Source organism: Prinia subflava, chromosome 4 (genome assembly GCF_021018805.1).
Source record: "Prinia subflava isolate CZ2003 ecotype Zambia chromosome 4, Cam_Psub_1.2, whole genome shotgun sequence".
Taxonomy (NCBI): Eukaryota; Metazoa; Chordata; class Aves; order Passeriformes; family Cisticolidae; genus Prinia; species Prinia subflava.
This window is the reverse complement of record NC_086250.1, coordinates 21,882,354-21,904,125: the sequence shown is the minus strand read 5'-3', so window position 1 is coordinate 21,904,125 and position 21,772 is coordinate 21,882,354. Positions and strand designations below refer to the sequence as shown.

Below are 21,772 nucleotides of genomic sequence, written 5' to 3'. Positions count from 1 at the left end.
AGCGGCCCATTAACTGCTACTCTCATACCTGGTTCTCAGCTCAGAAGTGACGACACAAAGTTGTTTGTGTTCAAACACCACTCTGTTTGCAGATCAAAGTACAGGGTTGCTGGCTGACCTTTTCTGATCCTGACTTCCAGCCAAGAAATCCAAATTTAAAATCTAGGTAGTTGCTGTGAAACCATACAAACAGAGGAAAGAGAATCCCAGCAGGAGTGCTTCAAGCTGGAAGATGTTTTGCAGAGAGGAAAAGCAGCCTTGCCCAGTGGCAGAAATTGTGTCTTGCACCATGCTGAATAAAATGGCTGTGCTGTGAAGAGACAGCAAGAGGATGAGGATCTGGGGCAGGACATTTGGGCATGGCAGAGAGCTTCCAGCATGGCCCCTATGCAAGGAGCATGCAACCTTCATGCCCAGTCTTTACTTGAACTTGTTTCTTCCTGTCTTTAGAGCTCAGTCTTGATGTCCACATACACTCATCTGCCAGCACTTCTACCATCAACAGCCTTGTTGCTGAGGAGACCATTAAGGGGCCTGGAGAGCATATGGCAAAAATGCTCTTTATCCCTGCAGTTACTTCAGTTGCTGATGTTGTCTCTAAGTAGACACCTCTTAGAAGCTTACCTCAAACCCAGGAACACATCTAGCTGAGACTCAGAGTGAAGCTTTTAGCCTCTGCACATGTGATGTTGTCCACAACTCTTCAGGCTTTTGTCTTGCCTAGTGCTAGTCTTTTTCTTAACAGCTCCTGACAGAGGGGAAAGGTGGGGGTGCTGCAGCCAGCCAGGAGCAATTGTCTTGCTTCTTTTGCAGCACTGCTCCCACAATGGCAGGAGAGGCAATAAAAATCCAAATGCCTATAGGAAGTTTTGCCACTGCTTTAGCAGTAACACCAGGTAAGAAAGAGAAAAGCGCATCTGGTTTTCAGTGGGGAAAAAATGTATCATGTAGGAATTGTATTCTATGAATCACCAGTCAGTTCTGTTTTTCTGCCTCAGGGCTTGAAGCTGTGGGCTGCTCTAAGCCATATCATGTGTTTGGCACTGGATGAAGAAAAGTTTTAGGTTTCTTTGTGTCAGCCAGTCATACCCAGAGCCATAACTACCCTGTCACGCTCAGCAGCTGTATCCAGAATGAAAGTTAGGTGCTGGGCAGGAAAGAAGCTGTTCCAAGGAAGGAGGAAACATGGCTTCTCACTATGTTAACTGGCACTGCCTGGTTTTCTCCCTGCTTCCAGCCTAGAGGCTTCAGCTTCTCCCAGCAGATTTTTGCTGTCTTTGTACCCTTTGCCACAGATTTCCCTGCACAACCCCTGAGGTTGGTGGCAGTTTTCTGTGTCTTCCAGAGGGGTCTGCTGCAGTACTGGAGAATGGAAACAACAGCACAGGTTTCCCTCTGCCATTTATTTTGCCATTAACATCAGTCCAAACTCCTCATTTTCTTTGTGCTGCACCATCAAGTGCACCCCCCAGATTCCTTCCTGAGAAATGATTAGTCACGCTTCTCAGGGCCATATCATCAACTGCGACTTAAGACTTTGGTTCCCTCTCACCACTACCTGACTTCCAAATACATTCCATTTCCCCTCCTAGTTCAGAGCATGTGATCTGCAGAATTCCCAGCCATTGAATCCAGCAGCAACTTCCCTGGCTCTGAGGCTGCTGCTGTACTATAAGATGCAACCAAAACCAGCCAGACTGTGGATCTGCCTCAAGCAAGCGAACAGCTGAGAACCTGCTTGTATCTCACAGAGTAGCCATAGCAGAAGCAACACCCTTGACAAGGCCTCCCAGCAAAGCTGCATGGATGTTACTAAGCAAGTGACCTTTCTCTGGAGCAGCCACTTTACCCACACAATCAAATGAAAAGCACACACTGCAAATGTGTGTGAACATCAAGAATTTGTTCAGCTCTGCAGCCGCCAAAATAATTAATCTCCAACAGCTAAACTCATTTACTTCCTCCACCTTTACCTTTCTAGCAGACTTCAAATCCAGCACAGCAATTATCTGTGCTGCTAAGGAAGCCCCGTGAAGTGTCTTTAGGGCAAACTTCTGACCCTTTCATCTGCTTCCTTTGCTCACTCTGTGAGCAAAGATCTCTTCCATCACAGAAAGATACTTACAGAAAGATGCCTTCTTCATGTATTGTGCCTGGCCAGCCTGGGGGAGCAGCCCTGGATAAGCCAAGGCCCATGGGGTGACTAGGTGGAGGAATCATCAAGTTTTGATTAGGAAGATGATAAAGGAGGTATGGAAGATGATAAAAGAGGAACACATAAACAGTGTTCCTCTGGGTTTTTTTAATGAAATCTCTAAGAGGGGAAGAGAGCATGTGGAAGAATTTAAAAAATCAGCTGGTCGCTGCTAAGGCTGGTCATAGATTAGCAACCAGCAGCTAAATCCAAAAGCAAATAACCAGAATTCACTTCCCAGGGCTGCCAGATTTGCACACAGGGTCATAAGCAAGATGAGCGTCTTGACACCTTGGTCTGACACCTCCCAGTGATATCAGGCTCATGTCACACATGTCAGGGAGATGCCAGACACCAGAATCAGCACACAATTGGCAGGACTAAGTTACCCCATGGAAAAGAGCTAGTGCTTACCACTAGACACAAAGCCCTGACGTGCTCACACCTCTCCCCTTTCATCTACCCTGTTCCAGATCTTGGAACAGCAGCACTCTACTGACGTGGCAAACCAGCCCCTGCAGGGTTAAAGATGAGCTTGTCAGCCTGAGTGATAAAAAGCAGGACAGAAAATAAGAGAAAAGAGTCAATAATTAAAGCAGAAGCTGGGAGCAGAGACTGCAGAATGCAAATCAGTCTGGAGGGAAGGCTGTGTGGAAAACAGCAATCAAACTCCTTCTTTTTAATTAAACCTGGCTCTATGTCAAGGATGTGATATCTTTGCTTCACCTCTGCTTTTGAGCTGAGAAACCAGTTGGAGCACGTACACTGGTACTGGATAGACAGGAGTTCCCTTCTGGCTCTAGAGCCTTCCCAGCCCAGGCTCAGCACCTGCCCTTCCTGCTCATGTGCTCCTCAAAATTGGGGCTTAGCACCAGGCAGAGCTTAGTGAAGGGCTCCAGGGCTTGCAGCCACTTGTCATGCTAAAAGCACCTTTTCCCCAAGATCTTCCCCGTCGTCTCTGTCCTGTTTCATTTAGGCTTCACCCCAATGTGCAGCAGTCAGTCCTGATCTGATCTGTTCCTTTTGCATGCTGGGACCAGGAGCAACAGGATCAGGGGTGAAAACAGCCCAGCTGCTTCTAGGCAAGAGCAGGTGGCATCCAGCTATGCCACATCATTGTTCCTGACTGCTGTTCCCTTCTTCCTCCAATGCCATGGCATTATGTGCAGAGGGTGGCTGCAGAACTCTCTGTTCCCAGGAAGGTGGGCAAGGCACTCTGGACACATTTCTGAAAGACATCCGCTGTAGAGGAGTGGCAGCTGCCATGAAAGGAGAAAGGTGAAAAAATCAGAAACAGGAACAGAGTCAAGGGAGATTCAAAGTGCAGAAAGCACTTGAATGGAAAAAGAAAACTAATTCCCAGCCCAGTTGGCCTTCCTCTTCAGTTAGCCTCTGCACAAAAAAAGGGATGTCCTTGGAGCTGAGCATACAATCGCTTCAGTGAGCATTAGAAATACCATGTCACCTGGGAATAAGAGTGGGCAGGACAAAGTAAAGAGGAAAGATTTACGCAAACAGAAGTAGAGAACAGAAAAAGAAGAAAAATAAGGGGGAAACCATGGCTTTGCTCATGCACATCACAGCTCTGCAAGCTGCCTGATGTTACCTGGCCCCACTGCACAATGCGTACAGCACTGGCTGGGGCCGAAACCCCTTTACTTTTGACACAACTTCCAGCACCATACAGAGGGACAAGTGAGGACACCAGAGGATTCTGCAGCCCATGCAGGGCTCAGGCCAGCTACAAGTGCCATGACAACCTGTAATTGTTTCCCAGCTTCACTGTGGAAGTCTGGGTGTCCCACAATGTCACAGCTTTCCATAAACTTCCCATCTTTTACCTTCCCTTAAGAAATTAAAGGTGCAGGTCTGCCTCACATTAAGAGCTACATATTCAGGATCCACACAGTGGATAAAACACCATATGTAATTAAAGAAAAGGAGGGCTGTTGCAGTCACTTAAAGTTTACTGTGAATATTGAGCTGGGATGATGGCAGGTCTCGGACTTGGCTACAGGGTCATGGAGGATGTGTTTGAGGAGTTCTGGAGGACTTGAACTCAGTTTAATGGGTCTGAATGAGTGAGCTCATCTCTCACGGCTAACATAAAACTATCTCAGTGGGGTTAAGGCATGGGTGTGATGATCCTGGAGGAAAGCAAAACCACTGTGATGTGGTCAGGAAATGTGATGCAAATGGAGACTTTTTCCTTGCCTCTCTAGCCCTTTTCTAGGGCTTCTTCTTGTTCTGGTCCAACAGTTCCTCTTAGAGGGGTCACATCTAGGGAATGGCCAGCTGTAGCCAAAATTTCTTCCTCCAGCAGCTCCTTCTGAACAGAGACCATGGCATCTTGTACCTGCCAAGTCCATGCTCTGGCACGACTGGCATCTCCATGGTCCCTCATGTTCTCCTCTGGGACTTGGGTCACCTCCATGTTGCCTCCATAGAAAGCTCCTGTCCTGTTGGCAAAACCTCTTTCCACATTGACCATATGGACTTTCCTTCCAACTCTCTTCTTCTTTTTCCTGATCTTGTTCTGGAAGAAGAGGCAGGTAAAGGCCTGCTTGAAACGCTTGCGGAAGTGCTTGGAGATGAGGGCATAGACAATGGGATTGAGGCAGGAGTTGGTATAGGAAAGGCAATGGGAAGCCAGACGGAAAGCATAAGTGGCCCGGTTGAAGGGAAAGTGGCCAAACCAGAAGCAGAGGATGACCAGGTGGTGGGGCAGCCAGCAAAGGCAGAACAGAATGGCCACTGTGACAATCATCTTGGTGACCTTACTCTTGGCTTTCCGAGACTCTGAGATCCTTTCTATGGGGTCTACAGAAGTCCACAAGTACTTGATGGTCCTAGAGTATGCCAGGCTCACCACAGTCACAGGCAGCAGGTATCCAACTACAAATGTGAGGATGTCCACAACCTTTCGGTGCTGGTCCTCCCAGATGGGGACACAGATGGGCACACCATGGTAATGGATTATCTGGTAGTAACTGAGGTAAGGCCCTGCGAAGAACAGTGACAGTGACCAGATTACCACAATGGCCACTCCTGCATTTCGGGATGTGCGGAGATCCCGGGACTTCAGTGGATAGCAAATGGCCAGATACCTAGCAAGCAGGGGAAGGAGGCAAGACAAAACACAACATGAATGAGATGAGGTATTTCTCCTGCCCTGTGGAACTGCCATCTGTGTATCCCTTCCCATGCAGCCACCCATCTCTTCCCTCCCAAATCTTTTGGGAGTGAGGGTTACAGTGAACTCACAAAAATATCAGGGTCATTCCAACAGAGGGTCTGGAATCTCTATCAGCCACTCTGCTGTGCTAGCTCAGGAAGTGCAAACAGTGTATCTCTTGAACCAGGTAAGAGAATGATAGGAGCAGGACTTCTGTTCCTTCTGAGTTGTGTTTCTGCTCTGGGACTTTTGCTGTTCTTGTTTACACATGGTGGACTCCCCTCCTTCCCAAGTGAGCATGGGGTAATTAAGCTGAGCGCTTGGCTTGGTACAGGGGGAGGGCATGGGGAGCTGGGGACACTGGCTTTGCTGGCCCTTCCTCTGGGGAGACTCGACCTGCTTCTTACAAGACACCCAACAGGGTAAGTGTTGCTGATGGTGGAGACAGGAATGCGACATAAACAAACCAAAGTTTATGCAGCGATAGCCAACATTTAATAATGGGCAGCCCCTAACAGAGACACTGCAAATTTCTAACTCATACACATATGATTGGTTGAGGTCTTAGTACTGCCCAGCTCACTTGACCAATGATATGTGTGCATCCATGATTCGCAGGGATTGGCTGGGGTCCCTTTGAGCTTGAATTCAGCCAATCACTTTCATACCTGGGGACTCGTTTACCTCTAACTTCTAAGGAACTAGGCTGGTCGAGTTGGTATCTGTTAAGCCAAATTATCTGTGCAGCTATAGACCAGCTATTGCTGTCACAGGTAGGTAGTGGCCTTTCTCCCACCCTTAGCTCAAGAGTGGCAAACATGGTGTCTCTGAGCTGCAGAACTCAAAGGGAAGGGAACACTTACCTGTCAACAGAGACAGCAGCCAGGGTAAAGCTGCTGGCATACATGGTGAGGTAGATCAGGAAATGCACAGCCTTGCAGGCAAAGGCCCCAAAGAGCCAACCATCCAGGGTGTAAATGGTGGCCTGGAAAGGGACACAGCAGATGATGAAGCACAGGTCAGCCACAGCCAGATTGAGGATGAAGAGGTTGGTGGTGGAGTACTTGACTTGGCCATTCCACAGCAGCACGGCCAGCACCAGCCCGTTTCCCACAGTACCCACAAGGAAGATGAGGGAGAAAATGATGGTCACAATAATCCCTGCTGCTCGAAGATCTGGGCTGTCAGAAGAGATGTTCAATCCCCCTGGCATCTTCCTGTCAGACTCCAGGGACCTGCATTGGGAGAAAGGGATAATAGGCCCCAAGGTGCCTGACCCCAGCCTTTGACACTCACATTTCTCCCGGAGATACCAATCCCCACCAGCTGGTTAAATGATGCCACCAAGATCTTCATGACATCACTGGCAAGAATGTTGTTGTGGTCACTCAGCCCACATCTGCCTGGCTTGAGCAGAGCTGAAGCCTCTTTCTCCTGCCCAGATTCACATTGCCATCAGAACATTTCCTGTGCTTCCAGCACCCTGAAGGATCCCTCCTGCCCTGCCACCTGGCCTCACCCATGTTTCCTCCTACATTCCCAAAGCTGCTAAACCTCTTGGGATTGCTTGCTTTGGCAAGTCTAAATCCTGGCTAGCATTCAATAGAGTTTGGCCACAGGGCCATGGGGTAGGAGGATCCTATGGGCTGCAAGTGGTCCCAGCACACTCAGCCCAGGGCTGTGCCACCTCTGGCAGCAAGGACCCATGATCACACCCTACAGCAGCAGCACCCCAACATATTCCCACCCCAAGGTGGTCCCACTCCTTAAACTGGGACCACCTCCACCCTGGGGCTGGATGCTCCTAGCTCCCTGTGCAGTGCTCCACAGGGGAGAGGCAACTAAATGCACCTTTTCCTGATGCTGAGAGGTGGTCAAGGGCTGGATGGTGGCAGGTAGGTGAGGATGGGGAGGAGACCCTGGAGCCACCTGAAATACAACATGATGATCATCGTGAGGGATCCTGTTATTATCACAGCTCAAGGTATTGTGATTTGCTGCAAAACTTCCTCCAGCTCTGAGTAACCCTGCTCAGGCACAGAACATCAACTATCTCCGAATAAGCCTTCCCCTTGTTGTGCTATCACTAGAACAAATTGTCCTTCTCTGAGCAAAAATAGAGAAGGAAAGACACTGTTATCTAGCTACTGTTGACAAGCAATTAACTCGTTTTTCGGGTCATGCAAGCTTCTTCACTCCATGCTCCCCCATCCCTCAAGCTCATGTCACTTCTGCTTCTCAGCTTCTTAGTGTATCACACCAAGAGGCTGTGCCTGCCTCTCTGTCTTTTGTCCCCTCTGTCCTGCTGATAGCTACCCTCCAGCTTATGCAGCTTATCCATCTGGCCCCATGGGATCTCCTCACTGAAGCAGAGGAGCCCCATCTCCTTCTGGGCATGCAAAATGCACCAGGGTATCTCTGCTCAGGGAGCCTGAGGCCACTTTTCAGCTTTGGAAGCTGGCACTCACCTTTTTGAGGAGGGACCTGCAGCTTTGCCACTCGCTCAGGGGGAGACCTCCAGTCCAGCCACGCAGTGGTAGCAGGGGGATGCAAACCACAGGAGAGTTTATCTGGGCAGCTCGATCATCCCAGTCACTCCTGCCTGGTGCTCTGCTGCCTCCCCCCACCCAGCATCAGCTCTGCTCTCTCTCCTTCTAGAGCTCCTCTCCTCTCGCTCTGACTCCCCCTTTTCCCTCCCTCTGCTCTTACTGCTGATCCATAGTTCTCTGTTGTTTTTTTTCCCCTCTCCCTGAGGTTGGGTTTGGAGTTAACTCCTCTCTGCCCAGCTTTCCTGCAGGCTCAGCTACTCCCCGCTCCTTCTGATGAGAAGGGGGTGGCAGAGACAAAGCCCACTACTCTCTGATGGAAAAGGAGAGGGAAAGGGTCCCTTGGACCTCAGTAGCCATCTCTCGGTGCTGGTTGTTCAGGATGTGCTGTTTATCACCTCCAGGGAATGTAAATATCCCACCACTGTGAGCCTTGGTCCTGCCACGTCCCTCGAATATAGGGTCCTAAACCTCCTGGAGAATGAGCAATTAATTGCTGTTACTAGCTGTTATTAATTAATTGTTGGTAGCACTGAGCAGATTGAGCCTCTCCCACAATGTCTGACCTAGGGAAGGAGGAAAAAGCAGGTTTTGGATTCCATCCAGTCCAGGTCTCCACCAGTACTGCAGTATGGGAGGGAAGACAAGACTTCCAGGATGGCCACCTCCAGAGGTCCAGCTCCATAACAGCTGCCTGGGACACATGGGGGCTTGCTTATGTGCCAGGAGAGGACAGTGACCCACATAGCCCTCCTGTCCTGCCACTCTGTTGCCATGTCCATCCTGGTGACAGGACTTGTGCCCTGAGGACTTCCAGGTGCGCTGAGTGCAACTTGGTGATCCTTTCTCAGCAAGACTCAAATGCCACCAGCTTCCCTTCACTGGGAAGGTTGTACCTCTTCCAATGATGGAGCAGGATGTAGAGAAGGAGGCTCCTTCCCCTCCACATCAGCTCAAATTATCCCCATTGACTCAGCGGCAAGCAGGACCATGTGGCTTCTCCCCGCCACCTGCCCCTCTGGTGGAGCGAGGGGCCTTCTGCCACCTTCCTCTGGGAAGGAGCGAGGTGTCCCCGCCAGCTGCCTATCAGCCACTGTAACCAGGGAAAAGGGGAAGGCCATGCCTTGGGACGCAGTGATAACCCAGGGGATGCGGCAAACTGCAAGATTGCAGCAGGGCACAGCCTGCCACAGTGCTGCTCACCATGGAGGGATCACACCACAGCTGCCTTCTCCTCCTCCTCTGCCTGCTCCCACCACCGGCCATCCCAGGCCCACCACTGCCTCTGGAGGAACCTCGGGAGCTGCTGCCACTGTCCAGCCCCGCTGACCCCACCGCCCACCAGCTGCACGGCCAGTCCTCAGCCCCAGTGCGGTCCTACAGCCTGTCACTCTCCCCCGAGGATTATCACTACTCCCCCAAACCCCGGCACCTGCGCCCCGGGCGGCTGCGCCGGCTCCTGGGCTCAGCCTTCGACCCCTTCTGGATGGCGACCGAGGAGCCCCACGGTCGCAACGGGAGTATCCTCGAGGAGAACCTGGAGTCCATGAGCAGGGCCCTGGCCGAGGGTGCCGGGCGATATCACCGCAAGCTGTGGCGAGAGGTGGAGGGGCTGGAGCTGCCCACCCTGCTACCCCCAGAGCTAGCGGGGACCCTGGCCCGCCAGCTGCAGCAGTGGCTGGTGGAACGGGCCACTTGCCGCCTCACTGCCACCTGGGACCCGTCTTCTGGCCCCGCTGGGTGCGCCACACCACGTGTGAGACAGGCCCTCCCGGCTGCTCCTGGCCACCCGGCATGAGCTGCCAGCCTGCGCAACTCACCCGCATCAAGCTGCTGGCCTGGCACTGCTGGGTCCCACAGCACCCCAGCCTCACAAACTGCACCTGGCGGCAGGTCCCCTATCCCGTCGTGGCCACCTGCAAGTGCTCCTACCGCTGAGGGGGCTGCAGGGAGCCAAGGTACCTCCCAGTGCCTGTTCCTGTAGCCAGAAGGCCTGAAAAGGCAAATGTCTGCCTGGACTCACCGTCGGAGCTGGGGGAAAAAATTCCGAAACAGAAATAAACCTCCAGGAAAGAAGTGGGTATGGTTGTAGTCGTTGCTATGTCTCGTCGAAACCCCCGGATGGGAGGTGCAGCTGCTTCGCCCTTCACCCACCAGTGTCGTGAAGCATTAGCACCAGTGGAGGCCCTTGTGCAGCATTTATTTACAGCAAATAGTGAGGGATGGAAGAATAATGGCACTGAACAGGAGGTTCAGATCCCATTTGCACCAGTGCCAGCCAGCTTAGTCCAAGCTGAGGCATCCCTGCCTGGGTGGGGCTGCAGGCAGGGAGCCAGGGCAAGGGAATTCCACCGGAGAAAGGATAGAGGTGGGTCACTGCTCAGGGTGGAAGCAGCAATGTGGAGGGGGCTGGAGTGAAGTAGTGGGCAGTGGGGTAGTTTGGGACTGCAGGAAGGCAGCCTAGTGAGGGTAGAAGAAATGGGAGGTGGGCCACCACCCAGGGCTGGAAGCATTTTTGGGGCTTGTTGTGTATGAAAATGGGATGGAATAGGATAGTTCCGTACTTTGAGGTAAAATGGCTGAAATATGTGGATCCCCTACCTATCCCACGGTGCAGAGGGTGACAACTCCAGACTCTGGACTGCCTAAGCAGCATACAGGGTATGCGGTAGATCAGGGAGCCTGGGTTGGGAACTGCATCCTCAAAAAGTGGCATCTGCCTCTACATTCCACTCAGCAAAACATCCCCTGCTTTCTGGGCCAAAAGCTCCCTACAGCTGCAGATCAGACCAAGACTGCAAGGCCTTGAAGCAATAAAGAGCAGGAGGATTTGCCTCAATTCGATATTAACATGATGCCTACAAGTGAATGAGTATCCATTACCAGCATGCCATCATCTGACCCTCCTGCCTTCCCAGGACTCCAGCACTCAACAGTCTGTTCCCCAGACAGCTCCACAGTCTGCTGTGCTTGGCCTTGAAGAAGGCAGAGTGCAAGGAGCTGGCTGCCAAGGGACCTGAGAGATAGAGAGGTGAGAGGGTCAGTGTGTCTGGTGAGAAGAGGAGCGGAAGGGCAAGCCCACATCTGCATGCAAAAACAACTATGAGCATCACGGGAGGGAGGCTGCTGTTGCTGCTCTGGCCTGCAGCTGAGCAGAGAGGCATCTGTAGGGCTGCTCTGCCGATGAGGAGAAGTTGAAAGCTGGAGCAGGTTTAAACTGCTTGTGTTGTCTGCCCTGAGTGGAGTGGAGGCATCAGCAGGGATGCCTGCAGAAGGCCAGGGGGAGAGGTAGAAACCAGGGCTGGGGACCAGCAGGAGAGAAACATGATGGAGGGTGATACAGGAGTGCAATAGAGGTGTGCAGGTAGGGGGAGCAAGGGGTGCATATGCATTGGATTCAAACCAGCAGTGATTAGGTTCAGGGTCTCAACCTCCCTATACCTGAGGCCATCTCGCTGAACTTTCATCTCCTCCAGGTTGCACAAGGGGTTTGAGACATTGCACCATCTCCCTGCCTTCCCCACTACATTCCCCATGCCAAAATACTGCCTGTTGAAAAGGGTTTGCGGCACTGCGAGGGCCCGGTGCCACAGAAAGGCATATCATAGTTTATCAGCAGGCTGAGCTCAGGGCCTGTGGAGATGGAAAATTAAACAAAATCAGCACACAGTTACATTACCAGCTGTTCCAACAGGGTTTGGTTGCAGTCCTGTTGAACCTACAGGACACATTTCTCCCCTGTCCTCTGCATCCCTGTAAAGCCCTACAATCCTGGATTAACACCTGTATTCTACTGCAGTTGCTCTGGCTCAGGTCAGACATTATTGCTGTGCAGTTTGCTCCCTGACAGCCCAGAGACACATAAGGACCTCAGGTCATTGCTGATACAACCCAGTGCTCCAGCACCCAGGCACAGCACACTTCATTTCAACTAGAATCTGTCCCTGACTGCAGCTGCTCAGTCAGCACATGGGCAGCTAGCAGGACATACAATTTCTTCTCTGGACCAAAACTGATACAAACAAAGCAATCCTAAGTGATGTCCAGGTCCTACTTGTGCTTTTTTGAATACTGAAATACTACATCACAGCTTGGAGGAACAAATCCAGAGATTCCTGCCACATGGAGGAAAATTAAAGGTTTCTGTCACCTGCTCTTCTTCCCCTGGCCTCAGCCTCAGTCAGATGCAGATCCTCTCACCATGCTGCTGGCCTCTGCAACCTCAGCTTGCCCACTGCCTTATGGCCTCTCTGGGGCAAGATGTCTTTCCAGGGCAGGTTTGGGACCACTGAAGCAGTGGCAAAGCCTTGTAGCTGGGGACCAAGCAAGCCTCACGTCTAACATCTGAGAGTGAGGAGAGAAAGGAGCTTTGGCTGGCCAATGTCCTCTTTCCCTAACCAGCTGCCAGTGGCACAGGTTGAAAAGGGGAAACACCCCGGCCTCAGTGGGGAATTGCAGCAGTCAGATCTGCCAGGACGATGCTGCTAGACCCACAGGACAACACAGAAGAAGCAGACAACCTCTGGCACATCAACAATGCTGCATTTCCATCAGCAGGAGACAGCAGGAACTGCAGTGCTTCAGCATCTGGACTGAGGCTTCAGGGAAGACATAGCAGAGTGTCTGGTCACAGCATGAGAGGATGGAGATGGGGTGCAGCTCCTGGATAAGGAAACAGGAGGCAGACAAATATCCGCTGCAGTGTGGGACACCTTTAATGACACTTTTAAGTGCTGGTTGCCAGTGCTATTGCCAGTACGCTGCAACAGCCAACTGGCTGACTGATGTGATGCAGGCTGTGAGGCCTTGAGGAACGGTCCTGCTTTTGGCAGTGTGCTGATCAAGACTTTTTCCCCATCAGAGGCACTTGGTTGTCAGCAGTGAAGGTGGTGAGGAGGCCCCTCAAGACAGAGCTCCGTGCTTCCGTCCCACTTCAGTGAAGGCCTCCACACAGCGGTCGATGTCCTCGTCGCTGTGCACGGCTGAGATCTGGACCCGAATGCGAGCCTTCCCCTTGGGGACCACGGGGTAGCTGAAGCCAATGACATAAATGCCTGGGGAGGAAACACAGGCAGAGTCAGAGCTGGCTGGGATGGAGGCAGGCTGAGGTGTACTGGGTGACAGAAAGGTTCCCCTCCCAATAACCACTTCCAGCCTCCAGGGTTTTCAAGTGCCATTTGCTCCCAAGCATAGAAATGACGTTAAGGGCCAGCAATGGGGAGTCCAGCATAGCAGGTCAAGAGCATTAATGTAAATCCCCTCCCTAACAGAGAAAGAAGGTGCAGCCAGCAACATCTGGGGGAGACCATGAGGACATTTGCAGCTGGAGGGTCGAAGAGTACTGGATTTCATGCAGGAATATCCTCTGAAGAAGGGCTTGTGGTGACACTACCGCCAACTGTCCCTTCCCTGAGGGAATGTGTCTGCACACTGAGCTCCCTCCCCAGATCACCTCTGTTGAGCATGTCCTCTGCCATCACTGATGCCAGCCGAGCATCCCCCAGCATGACTGGACAGATGGGGTGGTCTTTCCCTGAGATGGTGAAGCCAGCTGCTGCCATCTTACTTCTGAACCTGGTGAAGGGAACAAGAGGATGAGTGAAAACCTCAACAACCCTGTCCTTGGAGATCATCGCCTTTTTTCCCCCTGGGATCCCTGGCCACTGAGAACTGAGTAAGATTTGCTCCACTGTTTATCTTCTGTGCAGGAAGTGATCTCTCCTCTTGGAGTGACCTCCTGCCATGTCCTGCACAGCATAATGGGACTAGAGATCCTTGAGTGGACAATGTGCCCCAGCTCACAGAGCATCCCGATGTGACACATTTGCCTGACACAGGCACATCCTGCAGCTTTCCCTGAGCCCTGACGTGCAAACTGCCTCTGCAGCTATCACCAGGAAAGGGGGGGTGAACAAATCACAGACAGCTCACTCCTAACAAAGCTGCCCTAGCTCCCACCGTGATATGGCCCCCTCACCGTTGGGTTTTGGCAGCCATGGACTGCGCAATGGCATTGCTCTCCATGAGCAGGTCGAGGGCCTTGGATGCACAGCCCACCACAGCAGGGGGCAAGCTGTTGGAGAAGAGGTACGGGCGGGAACGCTGGCGGAGCAAATCGATGAGGGGTTTGGGACCTGTTGTGTACCCGCCTGCAGACAGAGGAGAGAGAATTGGACAAGGCACCCCAGGGTGACCTGTTTAGAGTGAGGCTTCTTGATAAAGCAAACCTGCACCTATAGCAGGGATTTAGGTACAAACCAGGTCTAAAAATCACAGCTGATGCTTTTGACCAGAGTTTCCACCTTGACCCCAAAGGCAAATGCATGAGAAAGATGATAGTGTAACGAGCACATAGCAAGAGCTCCCTTAATCCTGCCACAACACCACAAACCAAGCCTCATGCCACCACTGGAAAAGGATAACATGTATTTGTTGCTTTATCATTAGGTAGAGGAAGGAAACACAAGACTGATGCTCTAGAGGCTCTTTAGGGCATGAGGGACCCTAGACAGGAAAATGCTTTCACCTGCAGCTCCTCCAAGAGCTTTTCCCAGGGTAGAATTGATGATGGTGACTTTGTCCATAACCCCCAGGAGCTCATCAGTACCCCTGCAGAAAAAGGAATGTCACATTATCAGCTGTGCCAGCACACACCAGGGAAACTGCCGGATACCTCAAGGGAAACAAAGCACTGTCAGCCAGGTCTCTGGCATCCCTCCTTCTTGATTACCCTTGAGGTAGTTCAACCCAAGTGTTGACCTTCCTCTCCTGCAGAAAGCCTAAGCTGGGACCTCACAAAGTAAGAGCATGGGTTCTTCATCCCTTAGAGATGGGAAAGTGCTCAAACTTCCCACACAAACGTTTAATAGTCCAAACAAAGCACCTGCCAGGAGAGGTGGTGCCCAGATGAGATGGTCACACCATCCATTACCCACTGAGAAGCAACTGTCACTTAGGGATGGATCACTGCTAAAGCATCTCCTTTCAATTCAAAGGGGAGGTGCAAAGCCTTTAAGGAGTCCCCACACAAAAACACGTGGGTCATCAGCCCTTTGGCCTTGCTTCAGAGTTAGTCAGGGTAGGAGGAAGAAACAGGGCTAAAGCAGTCACTTACCGCCCAGAGGGTCCCAAGAATCCTGTGGCGTGGCATTCATCGATGAAGACCAGGGCATCGTACTTCTGGGCCAGCTGGCAGATTTCCCTCAGGGGTGCGATGTCACCGTCCATGGAGAAGGCACCATCACTGGCCACCAGCCGCAGTCGATGTTTCTATTGGAGGGAGAAAGGCACCCCCCAGGGGTGAAGATGTCACCCTGAGGGGCTGGCAAAGGGACACAAACTGCTGTACAGAGAGGAGGTACCTAACTGAGATGGGGGGGATTTGCATCACAATCAGTTGCTTTGCCACCTTGCCTACCCATGCCTGTTGGCAAAAACAAAGCCTATTGCATGGGAAAAGGCAGAGCTCACTCTCCAAGACTCTTTACTGCACAGGCAGCACAGCTAAGTAAGTGCCCTGGCGTTGGGGTATGGGGGCAGACCTCCATACCTGCGCTTCCTTCAGCTTGGCCTCCAGGTCCTGCATGTCCATGTGCTTGTAGCGGTACTTGTTGGCCTTGCACAGGCGGATCCCATCAATGATGGAAGCATGGTTCAGCTCATCTGACAGCACTGCATCCTCTGGGGTCAGCAGGGCCTGGCCGTGCCAAACAGAAAGGATTATCCTTTGCTCTGGATACCACCTCACTGAGATCTCCCAGCCTCCCTCAGTACAGAGAACAAGACTGTGATTGATTCCAACTGCCACATCTCTTCTGACACTGCTAAACTTTAAATTTCCTTCCTAGTCACCTAGGAAGGTGATTTCTTTATGCCAAGCTCTTGCCTGTGGCTTCTGAGCTCAAAACCTCCCTCCCCCTTTCCTAATATGTCCATACCCCTTCCCCTCACCCACATTTTAAGGGGCAGTACAGACCTTTGCAGAAATGGGAGCCCTCCCTAAGAGCTGGAGCTGGCTGGAGACAGCAGAAATGAGGGTGGTTAAATGCCTCTGCATGGCTTCCCTAGTGCAAGGGCACCAAGTCAGGGCTCTTCACCACCAGCAACTGCCATCTTTTCTGGTGCACAGAGCTCACAGCAGAGCCCCTGGAAGGCATGGCAGCCACACTGCTGTCACCTCCCTCCTCCATGCACAACACAAGGGAAGCCTTATGAACCTCAAAGATACCAGCGTTGGCATCAAAGCAGCTGGCATAGAGAATGGCATCTTCCCGCTGGTGGAAACGTGCGATTTTCTCCTCCAGGTCCTTGTGTATGCTCTAAACAGAAAAGAGGAGCAGGAGTCAACAGTTCAGTCAACAAGTTCTTGCTTGCCCACTGGTGTTAAATGCTGACTTGAAAGGGGAGGAGACAGGCAGGTTTCATCCAGAAAAGGTATGTGTGCGTGGGAGAAGTGATTTGTGTTCAGCAAATGCAGCCCTAAAGTACAATTATGGGTTTGGATGTCAAAAGCTCAGCAGGGAGACTCCAAGCTCACCATGCACAAGGGAGAAAGCTCTGCTTGTTCTTTGCACTTAACCAGGCAGGACTCAAAAAAGACTCCAGCAGGGATAAACTGGGCTGGGTCTGATGGAGCCACTTCAAGTCAGGTTCACTGTAATTTTGACCCGCAAGAGAGGGAAAGAGACATCAATTTTCCGAATTCAGAGAGGTGTTCAGTTTTTTTGCTCTCCGGGGTTGTAATGGTTTAAATTGGCATATTTCCAGATGCTTGGTTAGTGGGGACTTGGCAGGGTCTTCTTCTCACCGGGCCACATATAACTTAGCACTGTGCACACATTGCGAGTGGGAGTGCCGAGAGGGGAGTCTACATGGACACCCTGCGAAAGACCCGCGGGGAAGGGGATGCTGCCCAGTACCTGGGTACCGCAGATAAAGCGGACGGAGCTGAGCCCAGCGCCGAACTTCTCCAGGGCCTCCACAGCGGCACGGATCACCTCAGGGTGGCTGGAGAGCCCCAGGTAGTTATTGGCGCAGAAGTTGATGATCCCTGCGAGAACAGAGCGATAGAAGCAGGCGCATGACACCGGGGGAAGGGACCGAGAGCCCTCCTCCACGCCGCCCCCCGCACGCACCGGCGCCACCGCCTGCCAAGCGGAGGTGGGGACCCTGCCGGGAGGCGATAACGCGCTCGCTCTTCCAGGTGCCGGCGCCGCGGATGTCCTCCAGCTCGCTCTCCAGCCGCCGCCGGAGCTGCGCCGCCGCCGCTCCCGACGCGGCCCGGTGGGCGCCGGCCCCGCCGCTCCGCAGCGCCCGCACCGCCGCCACCCGCCACATCCCGGCGCTCCGCCCCGCACGCCGGGGGCGGGCTCGGGCGCCCAATCACCGTTAATGAATCACGAGTTAATTACTGACCAATGGCCGTCGGCCGCCGGGCACCGACCCCCGCCGGGCGGGGCGGGCTCCGCCGAAGCTCCAGCGGCTGGAAGCGCAAGGGCATCTTCTGTAGGAGGCAGTCGGCATCTTCTTTGGAGGAGAGATCTGTCCCAAGAGTTTTAGGCACGGCAGAGCCAGGCGTTATGCGATGCCCGGCGTCTGAGGGATTTTGGGGGTACACCATTCATGAGATTTTGGAACTTTAATGAGGTCATGTGTTAGGGTCTGAGGGATTTCATAGTAACAGGGCATCATGGACCTCAATTATCAACAAGCCCTGGAGCATTAGATGCCTCTACCTAGAGATTTGGGGTCCTCAGCACAGATGACTTGGATCCTTGCAGCTAGGTGGTTTATGGGTGCCCACCACTAGGGACAATGAACCAAGGCTCTGTAGTATGTGGGTGCATCCAGCTAAGGTGACCAATAATCCGTTGGACAGAGAGGTTTAGGATTTACCAGGTGAAAATTAGAATACCCAGACCCAAGGGATTTGAGAACCTCTGGCCAAATATGTTTGTAAACTATAGGCTCAGTGGCTTTAGACACAAAGGGTCATAGAATTATAGAATTTGGGTTTGAAGGCACCTTAAAAATCTTCCAAGACTGGTTCCAATCTCTCTGTCATGGGCTGGGGCACCTTCCACTAGACCAGGTTGCTCAGAGCCTCATCAAAACTCAGTTGGAGTATTTTTAGGGATAGGGCATCCACAACCTCTCTGGGCAACTTATGCCATCTGGATTAGGTATCTCCTTCCTCTGCTAGGGCTGACTGGGGAATTCTGTGGCCAGAGTTGTTCCCCTGCCATTCATTCCAGGGGAATTAGGTATCTGGCTCTTGAAAGGTGTTCAGGGAGCCTTTGATCCAAGGGTCTTAAGAACAAGAGCCCACAGGGATTAGATGCATCCAGGCCAAGGACTCCAGTACCCTGAAGTACTGAATTTGGAATCCTTAATGGCTAAAGGATTCAGGTACCATTTGCCCAAGTGATTTAGGAAGAACAGGCTGAAGAATTTGGAAGCCATTGGAGAGGGTGAAGACCTTGGGCTTATGAGATTTAGGCACAGCAAGTCCAAGGGCACTGGGCACCCAGAGCCCCTGGGATTTCAGAGCTACTGGCCCAGGTGGTTGGGGATCCTGATGATCAAGGGGTTTATCTGTCTCTAGCTGAGAGGGATTAGGCAGCCCCTACCTGAGGCTCAGACCCTGCTGAGCAGTGAGACCAGCCCACAGGCTCCTTGCCTCTCAGGGTTGCTGTTCCCCGAGGTAAGAAGGCTTTCGAGCTTCTCTTGCCCAAAAGGTCTCACGCCAGAGCCAGAGAAGAGAAGCTGAGTCCGCTAGTGCATGTTTCCAAGGTTGTTTATTCTTCATTATCTCTTAGTTCTTTCTCAGCTCTGCTAGGCCTCCCTGGCAGGGTACATTATCTTAGTTCTTTCTCAGCTCTGCTAGGCCTCCCTGGCAGGGTACATTATCTTAGTTCTTTCTCAGCTCTGCAAGGCATCTCCAGCAGAGCAGGACATGCAGCGGACTGGGGGTGGATCAGAGGGTCCCAGACCCTTTGTACCATTTCCCTGACCCAACCACCGCCCACAACGTACTTTTTATTTACAAAATTTTGCCAGTACTTACTACCTATGTTAACATGTCATTTCTACTCTAAACCAATCCTTGTAATACAACTCAGCAGAAAATGGGGGAAAAGAACAAGAACAAGGAGGACTGGACCACTCCCCAATTCCTCCATCTTGCCTCTTCAAACCCATATACTAAAAATCCTAGATTCTACATTTACACTCTGTGATTAACTACTACTTATTTTGAATTCTCTTGGCTTGTGATTCTTCATACAATGTGGGCATTCACTCCCATGGACAGGGATGAGAGGCAGTGTCCTCCTGGGCTCTGTATGAGGTTGGTTGACCCCCTTGTACAGATCCCAGACCCTCCTGTCCGGTCTCCAAACCCTCCAGGGTGGCCAGAGGGATGTTCTAGACTCTGACACTTGCCAGCCCTGGCTGTTAGGATCACCCAGCCCAGCCCAGGGAGGGGCTCTGTCAGGGGCCAGGCAGGCCCTGGAGTCATGCCAGCCCCCACTGGGCACAAAGCCAGAGCCCCCAGGCCACAGCAGGGCTGAGCCCAGCAGTTCTGCCTCACACTGCCCTGGCTGCCCACCACAGCCCACCTGCAGAGCCCACCCACTGCCTTGGCATGTTCCTCCCTGGGGAGCAAAGCTGCTTATAGCTGTGTTTGTCCTTTCTCCCCATGGTGATCTCATTTCCCACTTCATGGACACCTTCAACTACTTGAAAGCCAATGTGGACAGACTCTGGCCCCGCTCCACCTCCTCTATCCCATCCCTGCCCCAAAAGTCCCTGCCACCACCCAGCTGTGCTGAGGAAGCTCCACAGGCAGGCCGGCAGCCCCGGTTATCTCCAGCACCAGCTGGACCTCACACCCAGCAGCTCAACATTCCTCACCTCATCCCCACAGTGGAGATCTGCAGCAGTGGATGAGGGAACACAGACCCCTTTTCCTGCTCCATGGAAGGCCAGGGCTTTTGCAACCGTATGTTCTGGCTTCCCCACCAATGTCTTTGCCCAGTCCCAGCAAACACGTAACACCCCCAGGAGTTGGTGCAGGACCAGGAATTGAAATCCTGCACGACCCCAGCAGACACACAGAGTCACCATCACTCCCAACACACAACCAGCAGTCCAGCATTAATAAAACCAACAGACACACACTCATAAGAAATTTCTGAGACATAAGAATAACAACCCAGACCAGTAACACTTTAAAATGTTTTTTCATTCATCAACTGCCTTGTTTTAGCTATTTCAATTCAAGAATGGAGCAATTCTTTATAAAATGCAATAGAAAGGAGTAAAAATAAAGGCAACAGCTATTTACAGAACCAATGGGAAGGGTACTGAAATGCCTCTAGACTTCTCACTTCTTCTTGGGCGATTTCCGGGCCTTGGCTCTGGATTTTGACCGCTTTGCCTTCTTGGGTTTGGATGCCTTCAGGGACTTGGCCTTAACAGTCTTTGGCTTCTTGGCTTTTTTTGGGCTCCTTGACTTCTTCCTGGCCTTCCTGGTGGCAGATTTGGGCTTCTTGGCCGGGGACTTGGCTTTCCTGGACCTAGCCGGCTTCCGGGGTGAAGTGGACCTCCTGGCTGCCTTCTTCCTCTTCCTGGAAGGAGACCTCTTCCCCTTGCTGGCCTTGGCTAGGCGGAAAGAGCCGGAGGCACCAACTCCCTTGGTCTGCTTGAGGACTCCAGTGGCCAGCAGGCGCCGAATGGCCAGTCTGATCTGGACGTCGGCATTCTGGCCCACCTTATAGTGGCTCTTCACGTACTTCTGGATGGACTGCCGGGATGATCCGCCGCGGCTCTTGTCAGCCTCGATGGCTGCTGTGATCATGTCTGAGTATGTGGGGTGGGCTGCCGGCCGCCGCGCTGACCGAGCCCGCTTGGGCTTGGTGGCTGAAGCCGGTGGCAGTGGGATCGGGCTGTCGCTCATGGCGAGTGCTTCGTTCTTCGATGCCCAGCTGTGCCCTCACCACTGGAAGCGTGGCCCGCCCGACCCGGGACCCCCGTCCCTGGGCGGGGAGAGGCTGGGAGGGGAACGGTGGGTGGGTGAAGCCGCAGCAGAGGCAGTGCCGCTCTGCCGCCGGTGCCCCCGCTGGTGCCTCTGCGGCCGCGCCCGCCGCGAGCTCTCTTTAAAGGCGCGGTGCGGACCGCAGGGAGGACTGCCCCCGCGCGCCACCCGCTGCCCGTGTCCCCGCGTGTCCCCTGCCACGCCCTGATCCGACCTGCCGGGAGGGACAGTGCGGGGGACGCCGTGGAATAAATAAGAGTATTTGGGGGAACACCTGGTGGGGACATGGAGGGACACTGGTGGGGTCAGCGGGGGAAAACAAAGAGTGAGGACTTGTAAGGGACATTTAGTGGGGCAACTTAGCTACAAGGTGCATTTGGAAGGGTATTGTGTAGGGACAAAGAAGGACATTGGGGACAATGGTAAGACGGGGACAGACATGCCAGGGATATTTAGAGCAACATCAAGTGATGCAGAGGGACACTTAGGGAGGACACGGGGTTAGGGAGAGACATTTAGGGGCAACACAAAGAGACATGCTGGAAAAATACCAGGGGCAAGGAAAGACACTGTGGAAGATATTAAGGGGGCAAGAAGGGACACTAGAGAAGACACTGGGCATGGCACCAAGGAGGAAAGGGAGAGCACTGGGCACAAGTCAGCTCAGCAGCAATACCCCATTGCCAAGCGCTGCTACTCCCTCCTCAGTCCCTTTGCTCTCCACCAGGTGCTTTAGGAACACCAGCTCAGGCCTTGCGCGTGAAGAGCAAGGGGTCACAAATAACAGGCTGTCCCCCTGTTTTGGGAGACACACACAACTC

The 21,772-nt window shown here is 52.7% G+C and overlaps 4 protein-coding genes across 5 annotated transcripts; 1 reads left to right on the top strand and 3 right to left on the bottom strand.

The window, feature by feature from the left end:
- Positions 1-106: 106 nt before the first annotated feature.
- GALR3 (galanin receptor 3) lies at positions 107-10,753 on the bottom strand. Of its 2 annotated transcripts, XM_063395864.1 has the most exons (4): positions 9,939-10,753; positions 7,221-7,298; positions 6,233-6,604; positions 107-5,301 (listed from the first exon to the last, which is right to left on the bottom strand). In XM_063395864.1, the coding sequence occupies exons 3-4, from the start codon at positions 6,580-6,582 to the stop codon at positions 4,413-4,415; spliced, it is 1,239 nt and encodes a 412-aa protein (XP_063251934.1). In that variant the 5' UTR covers positions 6,583-6,604; positions 7,221-7,298; positions 9,939-10,753; the 3' UTR covers positions 107-4,412. The 2 variants fall into 2 exon arrangements, with proteins under 2 accessions (XP_063251934.1, XP_063251933.1); XM_063395863.1 differs by lacking the exon at positions 7,221-7,298 and having other exon boundaries at positions 9,939-10,751.
- Positions 6,595-9,932, top strand: LOC134549847 (noggin-like). The gene is given in 2 exon segments (XM_063395867.1): positions 6,595-9,630; positions 9,633-9,932. Coding segments are annotated over 2 exon segments (732 nt in total). The 5' UTR covers positions 6,595-9,119; the 3' UTR covers positions 9,854-9,932.
- Positions 10,754-12,607: 1,854 nt separating the features above from the next.
- On the bottom strand, positions 12,608-17,289 carry GCAT (glycine C-acetyltransferase). Its single transcript, XM_063395862.1, has 9 exons — positions 17,050-17,289; positions 16,834-16,964; positions 16,132-16,233; positions 15,465-15,611; positions 15,030-15,184; positions 14,442-14,524; positions 13,893-14,064; positions 13,368-13,489; positions 12,608-12,969 (listed from the first exon to the last, which is right to left on the bottom strand). The coding sequence occupies exons 1-9, from the start codon at positions 17,249-17,251 to the stop codon at positions 12,818-12,820; spliced, it is 1,266 nt and encodes a 421-aa protein (XP_063251932.1). The 5' UTR covers positions 17,252-17,289; the 3' UTR covers positions 12,608-12,817.
- A 2,849-nt stretch (positions 17,290-20,138) lies between these two features.
- On the bottom strand, positions 20,139-21,070 carry LOC134549842 (histone H5). Its single transcript, XM_063395861.1, has one exon. It carries the CDS (start codon positions 20,871-20,873, stop codon positions 20,301-20,303), a length of 573 nt encoding a protein of 190 aa, XP_063251931.1. The 5' UTR covers positions 20,874-21,070; the 3' UTR covers positions 20,139-20,300.
- Positions 21,071-21,772: the final 702 nt, after the last annotated feature.

Coding starts and splice junctions, on each gene's coding strand:
- GALR3 (XM_063395864.1), bottom strand. CDS start 6,582: ATGCCAGGGGGATTGAACATCTCTTCTGACAGCCCAGATCTTCGAGCA. Junction 5,302..6,232: donor GCTGCTGTCTCTGTTGACAG/GTAAGTGTTCCC, acceptor CCTGCTTGCTAG/GTATCTGGCCATTTGCTATC.
- GCAT (XM_063395862.1), bottom strand. CDS start 17,251: ATGTGGCGGGTGGCGGCGGTGCGGGCGCTGCGGAGCGGCGGGGCCGGC. Junction 16,965..17,049: donor CTTGGCAGGCGGTGGCGCCG/GTGCGTGCGGGG, acceptor CTGTTCTCGCAG/GGATCATCAACTTCTGCGCC. Junction 14,065..14,441: donor AGCTCTTGGAGGAGCTGCAG/GTGAAAGCATTT, acceptor CTCTGTCTGCAG/GCGGGTACACAACAGGTCCC.
- LOC134549842 (XM_063395861.1), bottom strand. CDS start 20,873: ATGAGCGACAGCCCGATCCCACTGCCACCGGCTTCAGCCACCAAGCCC.